Source organism: Sylvia atricapilla, chromosome 2 (genome assembly GCF_009819655.1).
Source record: "Sylvia atricapilla isolate bSylAtr1 chromosome 2, bSylAtr1.pri, whole genome shotgun sequence".
Classification (NCBI taxonomy): Eukaryota; Metazoa; Chordata; class Aves; order Passeriformes; family Sylviidae; genus Sylvia; species Sylvia atricapilla.
In genome coordinates, this window is record NC_089141.1 from 18,690,878 (window position 1) to 18,709,062 (window position 18,185).

The following is an 18,185-nucleotide window of genomic DNA, read 5'->3' on the forward strand; positions in this document are numbered from 1 at the left end:
TTTCCCCCCCAGTGGTTTTGTAGTTGACATTTTCTGCAGGTTTCCCAACTCTTGATTGGTGGGGAAGCAGGGGGAGTTGGATGCTGACATGTTGAAGTGCTTGATGGAGGAGAGTTCATGATGATGGCTTTCATCATTTTGGAACAGGAACTGAAATCTCCTTGCACTGCTTTGTGTATCACTTTGTTTAAAGTAAATTAGCAGATATGATCAATAGTTCTTTATATAAAAAATCCTTGTGGTTTCCACTAGTTGAACTATCCTGCTTGATGGCATGATAGTCAAGACACTAAATATGTGCTAGCCTGAAGGAAAACTGGGTAATTTTAACAAAATTAGGTCTTGACAGTATTGCATAGATCCCACCATTCATAGCGATGTGTTATACAAAGCCAAAGAATCATGGCAGTAATCCATGTAATCCAGTAAAACATGTCTAGAACTCTTTTGAGGACAAAAAACCCCAAAACACAGAGCATAAAAGATTGACAGCTGTAAGACAGGGACTTTTTTCCTCAGGTAGTGTCCTTTGGTGATAGGAATATGAGAATTAAGTTTATTAGTCAGAGGAAGTGCAGTGAAGTGCAAAAATCTATGTTTTAGGTTGCACAGTGCCTGTCACTTTCCCAAGGTGATTTTCAATAAGATACAGCAATCCCACTGGGATAAAGTGTTTCAGATTAGTGTTGGACCCTTTGATTTTATTTTGAACTAAACTTATTTAAAATAAATGACAGTCCCTGTTATCTCTCTTTACTAACCTTGGAATTATTGCTGGGAGTTTGGAGTTGCTTAAGCAACTTCAGTGATTTGCCCTGAATTTCTCAGAAAAATGAAAGTAGCAACTTTAATAAAATAGAGATCAACAATCTCTTTACCTCCATTTAGTCTCAACACCTGTCCCCATCCCATAAAAAAGGAAATTTTAGAAAATTCACTTTACTGACTTCTCAATGCAGTTCTGGCTGAGCTTTTTTAATTTTTTTTTTTTTTTTTTTTTTTTTTTTTTTGGGGGGGTGGGGTGGGGTGTGCACAGAAGGAGTCAAGTGTCACTCTGAGCAAGCTGTCATCAAGGCTGCTGGTGTCTGAATTTGTACTGTGCGTTAGCTTTTCCTTACAGGTTTTCAAGGGCCAGCTGTCAGTACTTTATTTCATTTAATTTTGAATACTCCTATTTTATGGTTGGAAAAACAAGAAAATATGGCTTGTCTGCTTACTTAAAAAGAATAAAAATGAACATCACAGCCCTAATGTGATTTTTAAGCAGTGACAATGGGCCTAGAACACCATATTAATAGTGATAGAATGGTGTGCTTCTTGGGAAAATTGTGCTGGCTTTATTCATGCAAGATGTTTGCTGGCTTTTGTGGCAACATTTTGTCCTGAATGCAGTGAAATTGGCACTGCAGGTATAAGGAGAACTGCTCTTTTAAATGCAATCTTGAGAGGTTTTGTTTTCTTTTGTGGGTTTTTTGGTTGTTGATTTGGGGTTTTTTTGTTTGGTTGGTTTTGGGTTTGGTTTTTTTTGTTTATTTGGGTTTTTTTGGTTTGTTTGGTTGGTTGGTTGGTTGGTTGGTTTGTTTTGGGGTTTTTTTTTTTTGGTTTTTTGGGGTTTTTTGGGTTTTTTTTTTTGGCAGACGATTAAAATGAGCCTCAGGAAATCTGTTCAGAACTCCCCTGTCAGGCTCAGGAGTCTGTAAAATATAAGACATTCCACTTAATTCGTCTGTGTTCATTTCCTCAGTTGTGGAATGGGAATAATACTCTCTTTTCTTCCTAAAGTTTGGTCTCTACTGCTCAAGAAATGATCTTACAGATCTTCAAGGCAGAAATCCATTCTTTCCTGTTTCTGTCTTTGTTAATGTAGAGCTAAGAACAAAATCAAGACATACATATGTGTATATTTGCCTTTTTATAAATAAAGTGTCTTCATTGGAGGCTGTGTTCTCAAAAAATGCTCTAAAACTTTTTCTTCATATTTATTTAAAATGTTGAATTGCCAAATTCTTTTTCTTATCCTGTTCCATGCCCTGCAAATTTTACTTAGTTTCTTTCAGACAAGTTACATAAGCTTCAGTGCAGTATTTGTAGCTACTTTAATAAAAAAGGTGAGCTTTTATACAACACAAATTAACTCCTTTAAAACAATAGGCTTTGTTATTATTACTACTATTGAATTGGAAAGAATTTTCGTTAACTCCTTGCAAAACTTGTGCTAAGTTTGGGGGAAAAAAAAGGTCTTACAGTACTTCTGTAGTAAATTGAAGTATGCATTATATTCCTATAACTCCAGAACATTGGAGCTTAATCTTTCTGTTTAATACTTGGTTTGATTTGTCCTTAGAGGTTAAATCTCGCACTAATAAGCATTAACAAAGTAAAACTTAGACGGCTTGAAAACAGATTCTTCAGGATGAAATAATTTTCCTACGAAAACATTGCAATTTTTCCTGCACTAAAATAATTTTCAATATCCAATTACCTGGTTAAGTTCTTATTTTGTTAAATTTATCCTTTTTAGAAGATCTCTGTGTGTCAGCTGGTTCTAGCAGAAATAGAAATTAAGAAATAAGGCATTACAGCCTACTGGCTTCCTACAGTCCAAATGTTGCAGATGATACAATCTTCCCCACCAAAACTGAGCAGCAATAGGTAAATATATTGTGAGACAGTGCATTATGTCACATTTTATTCTTCTGGTTCACTGGGAGCAGGGACAGGGAGCTTTGTAAATGGCTGGGCTGATGACAAACAATGAGTGTGACGGGCAGTGAAATGGGAGCATGTTCCAGCATCTCCAGGCCTTCATTGCAAACTTCTCCCTCTGTTCCAAGGGAGCTGCAGTCAGAGTGCTTTTACTGATAGCAGATTCAGTGGAGTGCTGTGGGGAGCAAAATGATCCCTTATGTAAACACTGAGGGCTTCAAAGGGCTGACCCGACATTTTGAGAGCTATGAGCCACCAGTGAAGTACTCAAATGTTCATGTTAGATGATTTTCATGTGAAATACTTGATTCAGGTGTCCTGGAGTCCCTCTGTGCAGCCCCACCAACTGTGAGTGCAGCAGACTGCTCCAGTCTCCAGGTGACAAAGCCAAATTTGTGGCAACATCTGGTTCTGTGCAGAAAGGTCGTGTTTTAACAGCCATTAAAAAAACATCAAACAAACGAGCAAAAAACCAACAAAACCCAAAACATCCAAACCCTTTCCTTTCTGTGTTTACTGTTACTCTTAGAATTTTTAGCAAGTACCCATGAGCATTATAAAGCCCACAGTCCCAGTGTCTACTAAATCCTGGATTCTGATTTTGCAAGCAATGGGTGGATGCTGCCTCTGCTCAGCATATTCTGCTTGTTAGAGTGCTCACAGAAGGTGGCAGAGATGAGTTTTTACCTAAATACCCCAAATCCCTCTCCTGCCTTCCTGGGTCCTGGGTCCCACAGCTCTGCTGAGACCTGACCTGGATCTGGGCAGATGCGCCTTGAGGGAGGAGAGAAGTCAGGTCCAGTCACTGATCTCAGCCCTGCAAGCTTGTTCTCCTGTGCCATGTCTTCCTGCCACCACAATGAGGAAATTCCATCCCACTGCTTCTTCCTCCTCACCTGCCTGAGATGCACAGCTGCGTGTTTGCTGGCAGCTCTCACATCTGTCCTGAGCCTGACCTGCTCTACTTGTGGGAAATCAGCCTTTCACACACCTGTGGTCTTTGTGAGTCCTGCTGTTGCTCTGGTGCACAAATAAATGAGATATTCACTACAGGAGTTCTTTCTAGACAATTTAGGGCAGCTAACTTCTTCATATATCAGTGTCAAATGGGATGGCATAATCAGAAATAACTTGCTGCTACACCTTGTTTTTTCATATTCATCGCATTTTTTATTTTGTCATAAGCAGTTCTGGTCAGAGTGAGTGTTGTAAAATGTGCCACAGTGTGATATCAGGCCCTCATTTGAAGAGATTTGGGATGACCCCATACTGCCAGTACTAAATAATAATATTGAAATGGACTTCATTCTTTTGTGTTACATTCTTAACTTTCTAATGACAGAATTTGGGCCAGGGATGTGCAGATTCGAAGGTTTTGCTTGGCACTTTGAGAATTGAAGGAAATGGGCTTGCTTGTGGGGTTTTTTTTTTGTTTTGTTTTGTTTTGGTGTGGGTTTTTGGTTTTTGTTTTTGGGTTTTTGTTGGGTTTTTTTGTTTGTTTGTTTGTTTGTTTGTTTGTTTTTTCCCCTGTACTCTCTAACGCTTCATTTGCTACTGAAACCTATTGCTTTTGAAATAGGGGGAAAAAACCTAAAAACAAACCAATGATTTTGATACAGCAAGTTCTAAATCTTTCTATAAGAAGAGAAAACTATTTTTCTCTCCAGTTCCTGATTTGTTCTTTCCAGTTCCTAATTTCTAGTCATTTTAGTCTGACTGTATGTCTTGCAATATGAACTCGTCCACTAGAAGACTTTATTGGTATAACTAAAGATACAGATCTACATGGAGCTTTTGTTAAAAGGGTTTGGATATTTTTAATGGCATCTGATTTGCTAGCAAAAATGTCAAGCACATAATTGCCATTTCAGAGTTTCATAAATCTGAATCAATTAGTAAAAAGAACCCCTTGACCTCATGTCCATGAGCATTCATGATCATTCAGTCTAAGTGCTAAGGAGCTATTGGCACATGATGTTCAAGCTGAGTGATCCTTTTGTTCATTCCCATTTTCTTGGTGCAAGGTAAATGCAGCTCCCTTTGAATTTAAAACCTTGCTAAATTATTTAGGGCTACATACCACAGGCTGATTAAATTTTTCACAGAGTAGTGAGATTGTTTCTCAGGTAGGTCATCACTCAGTTTAGTTTACCACTTAAAATTTTATTCATTCTCAGTCAAAATACAGCAAGGACCATCCATCATTATCACTCTGTCCTTTAATTTTTCTGTCAGCTTTTGTCAGGCTTGAAACAAAAGCCTTTACATTTTTATCAACTCCAGCTATTGTTGTCTGATTTGTGCTCAGTCATGTCAAAATATCGGTTGTGTTTTTTACCAAAAAAGTCAAATATTTTCAATAGGTCAGATCTATCTTTCACTTAAGCCTGCTAAACCAAACAGAACCATTTCTCATTTCTTTTGAAATGGAGAGTAAAAATGCTCAGGGCCAAATTGGCAGGGAGACTAAATTATCCAGGCTCCCTACACTTAAATGGATGGATGTCTTCTGCCTGAGCAAGGAGAATGCGGCATCAATTCAAGGAAGAAGTAGAAGCAAACAGGAAATTTTGAGCTGGTGGGCCTGGACACTGCTTAGAGATGATCTGGCACAACACTGCCCTGCCATTCCTAAGCAGTTTTCATCTGTGCCCCTGCTAAAGAGCAGCTTCCACAGCAAGCCCAGTTTGCCTGTTTTTCCACTGTCTAGTGGGAATCAGGCTTCGGGCTGCGTGCTGGCTGCTCTCCCCAGCTCCTGCCTGTGGGATGTTAGCAGGCAGCAGTGCTGTGAGGAATACCTTTTCAGAGCCTTCCTCAGTCTCCTCCCTGCAGTACTGAGCTCTGACTTCATGTCAGGTCCCCACTGGAATGAGTGTTCTTGGCAGAGCATTTGCAACTCAGCTCAAACCTCCTTGTGCCACCTGGGAGAGGTCAGGAGCCCATCTCTCTCATTGAATGTCCAGTTCGAGCCTCACCTCTATAACCTGTGGAACAGAAGTGACAAAAAGTCCATGAGCATCCCTTGGCATGAAGGTCAACCCCTTTTCTATTTCCAACAGCTTTTATAGAAACAATTTGTTCTCCATGAGTTGTTTGCATTTCAAAGCTAGCAAGATGATTAAGTTAATACCAGCTTAATTACATTATTGGATTTTTGACTGAACATCTGCCTGTCAACAAACATCGAATTTAGAAGTGAGGTTTCAAAATTAATGGAGACAATTATTGCTTGAATTCTAGATCTCCTGAGCATGGCTTTTCTATCTCCTTTGGTTCCCCATCTGCAAAATATAGCTATTTTCTGCTTCACAGGAGGCTAAGGATTAATACCTTAGTATTATTGAAACAGCAGTCTCGTGCAGTGATTTGGGTAGGGCTACTTGAATTAAAAAGTTCTGCTCTGTAAGGTCTCTTGGTCATAATGATCCTTGGTATTTAGAGGCATGAGAGGCATAAACAAAAATTCATTTTCAGCTGAATGTTGTGTACAAGTAGATCCAGAAATTGCAAGACAAGGAAGTGGAATTTAGTTTCTTTCCAGCACAGATTTCTTGGGCAGAAATCTGCAAATCCATTTTCTGTTAAGATCCTCTGTACATAAGCCCTTCCTCTCCCATCTTTCCCAACAATCCTCCCTGATAGAAAGCTCTAGAGGACAAATCTACAGTGTCTTTTTGATACCATGTTCTGAGTAGCTGCCAGGAGGGAGCTCTGGGTGATGACGTATCCCTCTCTAGGGAAATAAGATAGGTTTGCCTTGCATTAAAAAAAAAAAAATGACCAAAAGTCCTGCAGGACTAGAAACAGGTCGAATTGTAATTCCCTTTTCTGGTGTGCAGTGGAGCAGCACATCCTCTATGAAGCACAGTGATCCATCTGGCTTGAACAGAAGCCTGTGGGTTAAGTATCAATTTTTTATATATACAGAGTACATGTGCTTTTGGGAACTTCCAAACCCATTTACCTCCTACACCTGCAATGCAAGCTGAGAGTCTGAGCAGCACTGGACATTATTTCTAGTTTATTTCTTGAACTGAATAGTCTTAAGTATTAAGTATTAGTCTAAGTATTCTCTTATGCAAAAGCCTTTTCAAGGCAAAGTTTTGATGACAATCCATAGATCTTGGAAGAACTGATAGGAGCCTTTCTGTCAGACTCAGCAGGCACCATACACACAAGTCTTTTCAATGTGGGGATCATCGCAGAATGCTGTGCTTCGATCTGGGCTGTCCAGAGTAGAATCTGAGGATGAGACATGGTCCAGGCATTCCAAAAAGTGTTGTCTGGAGAGCTGTGAGCTATTTGATTATTTTGCATGTTCCTGTTGCATACTCTCATGTTGTTAATGAAGTAGTTCCACTGGGCAGAGACTCGAACCTAAGCTGGTACCAACCAAATGTTTCTAGAGTCTCTTCTAGACTCAGATTTCATTGCTTGGGTAATGTGATGCTCCTCAGGCTGCTGATTCCTGGTTTCTCTCTTGTGTTGGGATATTTGGGAGCAGGTCCTGGTGTTGCTGTGAGCAAAGCAGACAGACGGCAGTCGTTCACATGGCGAAATTCACCTCACTCTGCAAAGAAAGAAACCAAATGCTATTCCTTGGTTTTGCATCCCTATTGAGAAGTTATATTTTCTTTAAGGCTTCTGCCAGACTTCCATTTTGATGATTTGCATCAGAGTTTATGACATTCATTAGGAAACAAATTTCTGCACAAGTTTTCATTATTCTTAATGAATCTTCTGATGAGATCACATCTGTATTAAAACACTGGCGTATCCTAGTTCACGTTAGCTAGAATGTTTCCTAGATAGCCTTTAATCTAAAATAAGAAATCTTGTTTAAAATGCTTTGTTTAGAAGAGAAACCAGAAAGTTCTAAGTTCACCAGTGACTCATATAAGCTGTTATTTGGTAAAACAGGTAAACAGCGTGCTTGCAGATTGGATAGCACTGTCATAAAACCAAAACTTGTCATTGCAGTCTTAAGTAATTGGTATTTAAGAAAGATAATGAATGGAACCATGAGTCACACTGATTGTTTTTATGTACAAGAAGGATATAAAGCTTTCCTAATAAACAAGGTTTTGCTCTCCTTATGAATTAGGTGGGGTTTTTTTCTCTTTGATTTAATTTTTAACAGATACTTATTAGGGAAGGTTTTTCCTTTATGAGAAGAAATTGCATAGATCAGTACATGTGACATGTATCTTTTTAACATGTTAATTTATTTCTAATGCTTGTTATACTCAGTTCTATTGCATTATTGTGGTACTCCCACTCCAGGTAATATTATCATTATTTCTGGTGATTAATATGGCAAAAACTGTGAGGGGTTTTAAAAACCTATTTTAATTTTTCTGTCTTGAGAATATTTTATACTGGGAATTAGACTAAATATCAGTGTGCATTAGATTAAAAATCAGTGTACAGATGAAAGATGAATCTTACACTGTTTTCTGATGGCTTCAGAAGTAGAACGTCACACAAGTATAGATTCCAGAGACCATAGTGGTGTTTTTTATCAAAACCAGAGGAATACAGTAGGTGACTTACAGATATTAACTAACGAGGAGACTTTTAAACTTGGAAAGTAGTCTGTCATCCAGTATGGAAATAAGGTAAGCTTGCTACTTAGAAGTCTTAAGAGAGTAATTATGCAATGCTGAACTCAAGGACCATGTGTCTGAAGTGTGTTCTGTAGGGCCCAATACTGAGAAGCTCTGAGCTGCTCAGCTTCTATTGATTTCAGTCAGAATTGATGGCACTCAGGGACCAATTGCATTTCTTTCCACAGCAAGGGAAGACAGATTATGGGTCAGATTTTTTTCTCTTTTATTGCACTGAATAGCACCCTTCAGAAATATTTTCAGTGAAATCAGTATGGAATGGGTTACTCACCATAAACTGCTGAGAAATGAGTCTTTCCCTTTCAAACCTGCAAGAGAAATAATCTGAAAAATGCCAGATGCTTTTTATGTGTTCTCAGGAGTGCTTTTCTCTGCTTCTCTTCAGAGCTTTTGTTTGTTTGTTCTTTAAAATCTGCAATCACCTTATAAACAAAGTCCTATTGGTCTTTATTGCTTTTGGCAGTGTAATCGAAGTATTTTCTATGTGTACATCTGGTCGTGTTCTGCTCTGTACTGTAGCATTCTGCATCAGGCATTGTTGGTTCCTCTGCAGAGAAGCAGTCATGCTCCTAATGCTGGCAGCACCTGCACTTTCTTGAGAAAAACCTGAAGGGTTTTATAGGATGCTGTTGTCATTTTTTGTATGGACTTTTTCTGACTTACATGCATGCTTTTTTATCAGTAATGTTATTGTCATTTCTGGTTTTTAATCTGAACGTGTTTTATAAAAATACTGATGTGTACTAAGAATAAATTGTAAGCATTAAGGATGACTGAAAGATGACTGTGCCTGCTAATTAGGGTAAAGATTTTGAAATATATTCTGCTCTGGATCTTAGCAGACAACTGTGTCTTAAGCAAATGTGTGAGAAGAAGAAAAGCAATCCGGAAAAAGCAGCTCTTATAGTTAGTAGCATTTTCTCCCCTTTTTCCCTTCATCGAGTCTGTCTGAAAGTGGGTGTTTTAACATACAGCCATTTCTTGTTAACATGTGTGTGTTTATTTTAGCATGATGGTGTTGTTTTTTTCCATTTCCCACTCTGACACAGCATGTTTCATCTGTATATGGTTTCTACTGTGTGAGACATTTAAAATGGCTCAGCGAAGAAATGGATTCTTGTCACTTAAACTGTCACTCTCTGCTTCTGTGGAAATGTGGTCATTTCAACAATTTTAAATTCTGTGTACTCAAAGATTGACTATAAAAATTGAGAGTGATAAATGTCAAGAATTTAAAGGTACTCTGTTGTACCTGTAATAATTTATGCTAATCATGTTTTAATTTAGCCATTTTCAACATGCTTGTATTTACATATTAAACCACTATTATGATTCTCCTTTGTTTGCATGATATGATTTTATTTTATTTTTTTTCCACTCACCAGATGTTTTCAACACTTTGCTTCCCACTACTGTCATCCCCTCCCTTACCACTGCAACAGTCACAACCAATGTAGCCTTAACAGCCAGCACAACCACATCGGCAGCAGCCACCAGCATCAGAGGTACAGTATCCTTCTTTGTTATGGCCTGGGAAGCACATGATAAATAGGAAATTAGAGCTTTGATTTTGAGGTTTTAGTTGTGGGTTTTTTGTTTTGTTTTGTTTTTTTTAAACAAGGATAGAAATTGCTAAAGAGAGGGTGCAAACGTTTCAGTTCAGTCTATATTTAAAAAAATAATCCACGTGTGTTAAGAAAGATTTCGTATGACCTTGAATGTTGTCATTGCTCTAGCAGTGTGTATGTGAACTTTGACCGGATGCTTAAATTATTGGTATACATTTGCATTTAATTTTTTTAAGGTTAGTAAATTAACTTTAATGTAAAATGTAAGCAAGCTATTTTTAAATAAATACAACCTTTTAAGACTGGTTATCTTGGGTGCTACCATTTAAAACAAGCTAGATGTCTCAGCACTGGAATTTCTGTTGATGAAATCTTGCTTCATAAGCTTGATAACAGAGGCATTGCATTGCATCACCCTTGTTAGCCTTTTAGAGTTTAAGGCATTCCTGATTTAGGGGTGTTATCTCACCACAAGAACTAGAGTAAATGAGCTAAAAGTTCTCTCTCCCCTTCCTGACCCCCATCTGTTGGGGTTTTTTTCTGTTATAGCTTTTCAAATGTTTCTAGTAATGCTTCATTTCTTTATGAGCAAAATATAAAGGTTATTTTTACTCTTTTATTCAGTGGCTGATAAGATAACTGTTAAATAGGGAAGATGTGTGCAGAAGGTTTTACAGATTATCATCTTCTGGGTAGCTACAAATCTCTCGTGGCAAATGAAATGGCAGAAAGTTCTTATGTGGTCCCTTGAAATCTTTCATTGCACAAGAAGAGAGCAAATAATATTCTCTTACCACACTGCAAGTACTGACATGATGAGGTGCAGTTAGGCTAAAACAGAACAGAAAGTTAAGACAGTTATGAAATATTTTCTTTCTGAAAAGTTATTAGTCAATTGTAGTGACCTGCCTAACTTGCAAGAGTAAAGATTGTGATCGTGTCAGATTACCGAGATTCTTCCTCCACAGGGCACAGATATTTTAATAATGTGGCCTTCATGTGATGAACTGACATCAAACCTAAAATTGTATTTTTTAATCTTTAATATTACTTTTAATGTGAAATTGCTATTATTTTAATGAAAAGAGGAAGTGTTGTAGTAGTCCTTTTCCTTCAGAAAGAGAAAGCTAGACCACAGAAAACAGCCAGGTGTTCATGGGTCTTAGAGATTGCAAGAGGAGCATTTCCTGAAAAGGAGCAGAATTACCGGAATTACCATGTCTTTATAAAAGAGTGGTTTGTGTAAAGCATAGAAGCTTCCAATTTTCTGAGGGCTCACATCCTGGAAGTACGATGCTGTTGGTGTGCTGTGCTGAAGTTTGCTGCCCTTCATGAATTGTTTTCTTCTGCTTGTTTATGTGGTCATAACTATGTCATTGTTGTGATTGTACTGATGTTTTTAATGCACTGTCTCACCTCCTGAGTGTGGTTTAGGACCTCATTTTCTTTCCTGTGGGGTGTTCATTTTCACTGTTCATGCATCCAGCATCAAATAGAAAGGTCTGAAACCGAAAACTCTCTTCTAAGTTTCAGCTCTAACACATGGGAGAATGCATGTAATTTGATGCTACACTTACAGAGATGCTGCTTTAATAGGAAGTCAAAGAGGGGAAATTGGGTGATCAACTGCTGAAACATGAGCACTCCCTTTTCCCAGAAAGAAGGAAGTGAATACTGCAGCAAAATGGCTGAAAAGATGAGACCACTTCAACCTCAAGGAAGTGGTATGTGGAGTCTGTTGGGAGGTAATAGAAGGGACAAATGAGCATGGGAAGTCCATTTCCTCAAAATCTTGTATTGAAAGGAAAATGATAGTTTATCCCAATGCAGAGAAAAAATAGGAGACATTTAATAAATTAATGAAGTTGGTTTTTTAACAGTCTAAGATATGAAGCCTCACTAAAGCAAAAAGAAGAGTTTACTATGTGGAAGAAACAGGAAAATGGGCATCAAACTGGGTGCAAAATGAAATGAGCAAGTTGTGGGAAATTTAACAAAACAGTGTTAAGAAATACAATAGATTAATAACAAAAATAAAGAAATTAATTGTGAATAATGAGGATAAGGCTGAAGTAATTGGATGTTTTAGCCTACAGTGGAAGACAACTGGATTGCTGTTTCTAATGGGGGGTAGAAGGGGATGTCACAGTGAAAAATGACCACAAATGGAGAGAGATGAAAGGGCAAGGACTGAAAACTTACAGATATGCTCTGCAAAAAAGCCAAAGGCACCAGCTTGTTTGGTTTTGCTTTCCAAACAGAAGTCAGTATGACTCTGATGGAGAGTTATTTTCCCAGTTCAATGGGAAAATGATTCCTTAAATTAGTGGCAAAGACATTTAGCAGAGACTTTGTAAATGCATGTGAGACAGTGACTCAGCTGTTTAAGTTCTATGGCTTCCTTCATCCTGACTTTCTTTCAAAGTGCTTGATTCCCATGGCAGAGGGAATTAGACAAGGTGCATCTCCTTGGGTCTCCTCATCCCCTATCTTTCTTGGACCTGTAAACAAATAATGTTCAGACTTTCAGTGCCTGCTGTGGAGTTCTGCCATCCTGAAGTACAAGACTGAACCTCATCTCCAATGTCAGAGGTACAAATGACATAAGAGCCATTTCTGAGAAGGTCAGATTTTTCAGTACTATCTGTCGCTTGCTGAGCAAAAGGTACCATGTGAACATATTTCCTTTTGATACCTCTGCTCCGTATTACAATAAGATTTTTGACATGGAAGACTATATAAGGGCATTAAGTTGAGAAACTATCTACATATTCTCAAACATCAAAACTTTCTTGGTTTTTTCTTTGTTTTGCTTTTGTTGGTTCATGCCTTAAAGAAACGTGTTTTCCCAACATTTAGGGTAGTATATGCTGTTTAATAATATCTTTGAACTGGGTTCCCCATAGGTGGCATAATAAACTTTCTAGGCAGATTTCAAAAATTTTGTTCTAAAATTAGTGCCTAATACTTAAGAATCTCCTCAGGTAAGTTTCACAAGACATTCCTCTGTTCTGCATGACTTTTGCATAGTCCACTTTGAGTATGTGCTGCTTCACATCCAGACGCAGGAAATGTCTTTACAGGCATAAGATACAGGGTATAAAAAGCCAATGGAATCTGTGAATCCAAGGCATTTGGCATTCTGATTATTGTGCCTTCTCATTACCAAAAGCCTTAATTCATGGGGAAAAAAAATTCTCCTAAAGTCATCAGTTAATTCTGGAACCATGTGATTCATGGCTGTCCTAATTTGCCTGGAATTTAGTAAACAACTTGAAAAAGGCTACTGATCCAGTTGGATGACAGCATGATAATTCATAAACTTTCTGTTTAGTCAAACTTTTCACTTTCTCAGGCAAACGTATGCTTGTTTTTGTGCTCACTCCTTCAGGAATTAATTACTCTTTTACTGGTACATTACCTTCTAACTCAGAAAACCCTAAACATAATTTGATGCCAGTGAGGAATATTGCCCTTTATATATTTGTCAAGGGTATCTTAAAGCCTAATAACCATGATGAGGAATGTACGACAAAATGAGACTAAAATGGATGAGAAGAAACAAATCTGGGGGACTACTGAAGGAATAATTATACACTGTATGAGTAGATGTCTTTCTGTCAGATTAATGTAATGTTATTTGTGGGGGTTGTGCATGGATCCATGCAATTTTCCCTTTTATGATTGGGAAGAGGCACAAGAGGATTGTGGATTTGTCCCAACAGTGAAACAAGGGAGGCTTCCATTGGAGAAATCCTTTGTTAGTGTAATTTGGGTGGTGCTGTGCCAATCTTTCCAAGTCCTGTAGGTGGAGAGAGAGTGTGATTAGCAGTCTAGGAGAAGCCACCACAAGTCAGAACAGCTCTCTGTTTCTGGGTTCACAGAGGGGAAAAAGCTTATGCACACAAATGTACATAAAACCTTCCCATGGGCTCCCATTATGTTAATCACACGCACACACAAACAGAACTTTTGTTCAAATCCTATTTCTGTCAAGGAACAAAAAAAATCAAAGAGGTTATAAAACTTGTTTACTTTGACTTATTACTGAAGACTGACATCTCACCTCCGCCACCACCCAAACAGGTGGAAATGTAACAATGCCAGAGCATCCCAGACTCAAAAGACAGATCCATTCAGTTGTATCTCATGTATCAGAGTGATTCAGGCTCAGCTGACTCACTTGGGTGATGACTGTACCAGAAGGCTCAAACCTTTATATAGCAACACCTAAAAACATCTCCAGAAGTTGTTGTGTGCAGCACAGACACGATGCTGCTCCCAGGCAGCTGCACTGGGGAGATCAAGAATTTGTTTGTCAGAATGACCACAAAGCCAGAAAAATGCACACATTATGTGTCAGTGAAATCCCTGCCTTATTATAACCCACTTTTCTTTTATTGGGTTTGACTGTGGTATAAAATAAAGATTTCTTAAAGGAAATCTCTGGAGCTAAACTTAGGTGTTTACAGTGGCATAAGGAGATGTTTGAGGATGTAATCATTTTGACAGCTATTGTGACTTTAAGGGTGAATACTTCTATGTAATAGCATAAATGACAACCATCCTAGCTAAAGAATTTTTACTTTCCTTTTTTTCCTAGTTTTACCTTGAAGTCTCTATTAAAATTTTTAAAAAACCAACCAAAACTCCAACCCTACTAGAATAACTGTGTCATTATAGGCAGCTTAAATTAAGAAACTACTTGGACTGTACTTGTAGTCCTCATACTTTTTCCTGTCAGAAAATTCTAAACATTACCAGATCTTTCCTTGTGATTTTTTTTTCTTTCCTGTAATTTGATTAATACAACTTGGCAGGCTGAGATATTGGCAAAGAAAGAAAAATAAAGCAAGGAGAAGCTGTAGAATAAGTGAGGGGCAAAGGAGATAAGGGAATACCCACACTTTAAATGTAGTTGTGTGTGCTTACTTGCATTCAGCTCTGATAAAAAAATTATCGTTGTCTAATGTTAAAAGCAGTTTCCTATGACAGCTAGCTAAAATCTGGCATTGATATACCACTTTACAGCTGGAGCAGTAACCTAAAATCTAATTTGTGGCTGGGTTTGTTCAAACTGTGTTGGAAAATTAGAACTGTCTAGGTATTGTTTCCTCTTCCTACTTTTACACTTGTCTCCTACTGGCTTACCCAAGGTCTAGGTTTGTCACAAGGCTGAACAATTTGAGATTCAAACAACAGTGCCGTAGATTTTTTTTTTCCTATTACCCATTCAAGTCTTCATCATCCATCTTTCAAGAACTTCCATCTCTTGATTTTATTTTGATTTTTTTAATTACCATTATTTTTACAGTCTACTTGTTCCTCAGCTGTATAGATGGTGTGTTAAAAAATTACAATAAACCTATGTTAGACCATGATGAGATCTCAAACTTGTTTTCCATGCTTCTTTTCCAAAAAATCTCTAAACAGGACTGTCTTGGTCAGAGCCATTGCCCAGGTGAAACATCCACAAGATCCAGCTGAGTAATAGCTGGAAAACCTTCCCTAGCATCTGCAACCAGCTGGTAGACAAAATCGTTGGAATTTTTTTAAATCAAAATATACCTGTTGTGAACAGGACTTGGAGTTTCTTAAGTTCTACAACAATATTTTCGTGAGGCTTAGTCATCCACAGTGCCCATTTTAGGGGTTACTCAGTATTTGTTCCTTTTCTGAAGCACCATTTAATTAGGGTTTCATTCCACTAGTCAGGCTTGGTGGTGAAATTAGTGCTGTGAATTCTCAAAGCTCACAGATTTAAGATCAACAGAGGAGATTGTAACATCTGTTCTAACTCAAAGAGCTCTTTGGTTTTCAGGTCTGGTAGATACAGAGCCAGGAAAACCTTCTTTTAACATAATCTGAAAAAAAAAAAAAAATCCCTTCCTTCATCACCCCTCCCCAAAAAAATAAACAACACAAAACAAGCAACAAGATTAAAAAAAAAAACTCAAGTGTTTCATACTTTATTGGCTGGACACCTACAGATTTCCGTGTCCCCTTAGAATTAGAATAATGGCAAACAACGCGTGTTCACATGCATGGTGATCACAGACCAAAACCACGCCAGCTCCAAGAAAGAGGCTGTACAAACATAGTATAAAAAAACACCTTTTTTTTTCTTTCTTTCTTTCTTTCTTTTTTTTTTTTTTTTTTTTTTTTTTTTTTTTTTTTTTTTCTTTTTTTAAAGGCTAGGAATTTTGGATACTGGTGCATCCACACAAGATATCTTCCTGTGTCTCAGAGGCAACAGGGCAGTAAGTACCAGCAGAACATGGTTATGGAAGGAGAAAATTTTTTCATGTAGTGTGAAACTAAATATAAAACTGCATTATTAATACATGCTAAAAAATGGAAATACCCTAATGTCTGTTGTGAGCAGACCAAAATCAGACTGAGACGCTTCTGTGTGGAATTTCCAGTTCTCAGATACTTTTAAAAGATGTTTCGTAGTTGTAATATCAATCCAAGAGTAATTGTCAAGGCAACATGGACATCACTAATGTAGTCTAACCACCAAAAAAAAAAATTCTGGCAACGTGACCCACATGAGGCTGTTTTCCTCCACTGCCATGAAAAGTACCTGTGCTTCACAGTTTTTACCTTTGCAAACTAAAGCAGAGACCTGTGCCGTTTATAAAATGGCAATTTTCTCTGCTTAACAGCTGTTATGATGTAAGATGAAGACCACTGTCATTATTACACATTATTTGGTCATATTATTCATGAAATGAGGCTGTTGCATTCTGGAACAAATAAAGATAGATTTCATGATCTGAATAGTTTGTGAAGTAAATGAACATTATAAATGAGATGTAGATTAAACTACAGGCATGCTGAATACATGAAAGAAAATATTATAATATCATATATTAGGAACCTGCTCTTTGTGTCTGGGACAAATATTTCTAGTGCTAACAAATCCATCCAGCTGTCAGCTTGCAGTAATGAAGTAGGCAACTTAAAAAGTACACAATGATTTCCAGCCTTGATGGATTATCACTTAACCCAAAATGCAAGGCTGTGCAGATAAGGATCACAATTGGTTGATGGTCTGATAAAGATTCCATTATATAGCTGAGCTCTAGAGAGGCTTCAGCAATGCATCAGGAATTCAAACCTGCCTAAGCTCCGATCACACTGGGGTTTTTTGGTGTTGTGTTTTTTGGTTTGATTTTTTTTTTCCTATTGCATATGAATTATGCAGTCTGACAGTGCAAGAGGTTTTCCAAATTAAGAGTCCCTTCTGCTCGAAGCATTTTTACTGCCTGCCAAGAGCATCCTTTGCTCTGAGTTCAGCCTCACAACTCCCCTCAGGTGCCACAGGCTATAAGGTATTAGCAGTCCTTCTGCCTCCACATGGCAGCTAGTGAGGAAACACAGGCATTTCGAGAAGAAATCCCTGGGGAGAAGGACTGAAGTCATCTGTGTCACCACCTCTGTCTAAAGTGCTGCACCAGAGTCAGTGTGTACTGATGTCACACTGACCATTTTCATCTGACCTCTAGTTGAGTGCTGATCTCAAGTGGTTTTTCAGCATTCAGGTGTAAACAGGGTATGAAAACTATATTATTCATGCTAACGTTATACTCTGTTCAGGCTTAAAATGCAATTTTCAAAATAATCACTTTTTAATATGCAGGGGTTTGTCCCTCTTGCTTTCAAAGTCAGAATTCTACTGATGGTAAGAGGTTTTGGTGGCCTAGTATTTACATCCATCCCCACAAGCATTTGGTTAAATGAGTTTGTCCCATCTCATTCACAGGTAGTTCTGAAGTGGAGGTATCTGGATTTTCCAGTCCAGAGAGAGACAGGCTATTTTTAGTGCTGTCAGTGCTGTCCCGTAAGCTTGACAATGGCCTGCAGATATCCAAAGTGTTTCCTCTGCAGAAAAACAGGCTGCACTTTCCTTTCTTCCAGGTAAAACTTCACATATAGATAAGCTCATTAATTTTCAGTGGGGCTGTATATGGTTTGGTGTGATATTCACAGATAAAATCTGTGATCTGCTCAGTCCAGAGGGACCTGCTGGGTCCCTAATGTAAACTGTTGTATGGTTTCCAGTCTCATAGATTTATGATGGCACAGAAACCTTTATTTTATTAAAGAGCACCCAACAGAACCTATGTAGACTTAATTTAGGACCTAAGGAAAGAGAGAATCCACAATTCCCCTTGGTGTTTCTCTTCAGCACTTATCCTCAGTGTTGCAAACTTGAGCCTTACTTCTCACTTAAATGTCTTTGAGATTAACAACCATAGATTGGTTCTTGAAGGCTTCA

The 18,185-nt window shown here is 38.0% G+C and overlaps 1 protein-coding gene across 2 annotated transcripts in view; it reads left to right on the forward strand.

The window, feature by feature from the left end:
* The window catches only part of CADM2 (cell adhesion molecule 2), a 581,269-nt gene that overhangs the window by 528,932 nt on the left and 34,152 nt on the right, over window positions 1-18,185 (forward strand). Inside the window, exon 8 of one of the 2 annotated variants that reach the window (XM_066340913.1) lies at window positions 9,719-9,838. The exons of the other annotated variant lie outside the window; for it this stretch is intronic. Within the exon in view, the coding sequence (XP_066197010.1) occupies window positions 9,719-9,838 (120 nt within the window). The remainder of the gene's footprint in view (window positions 1-9,718; window positions 9,839-18,185) is intronic. 2 annotated transcript variants of the gene reach the window in all.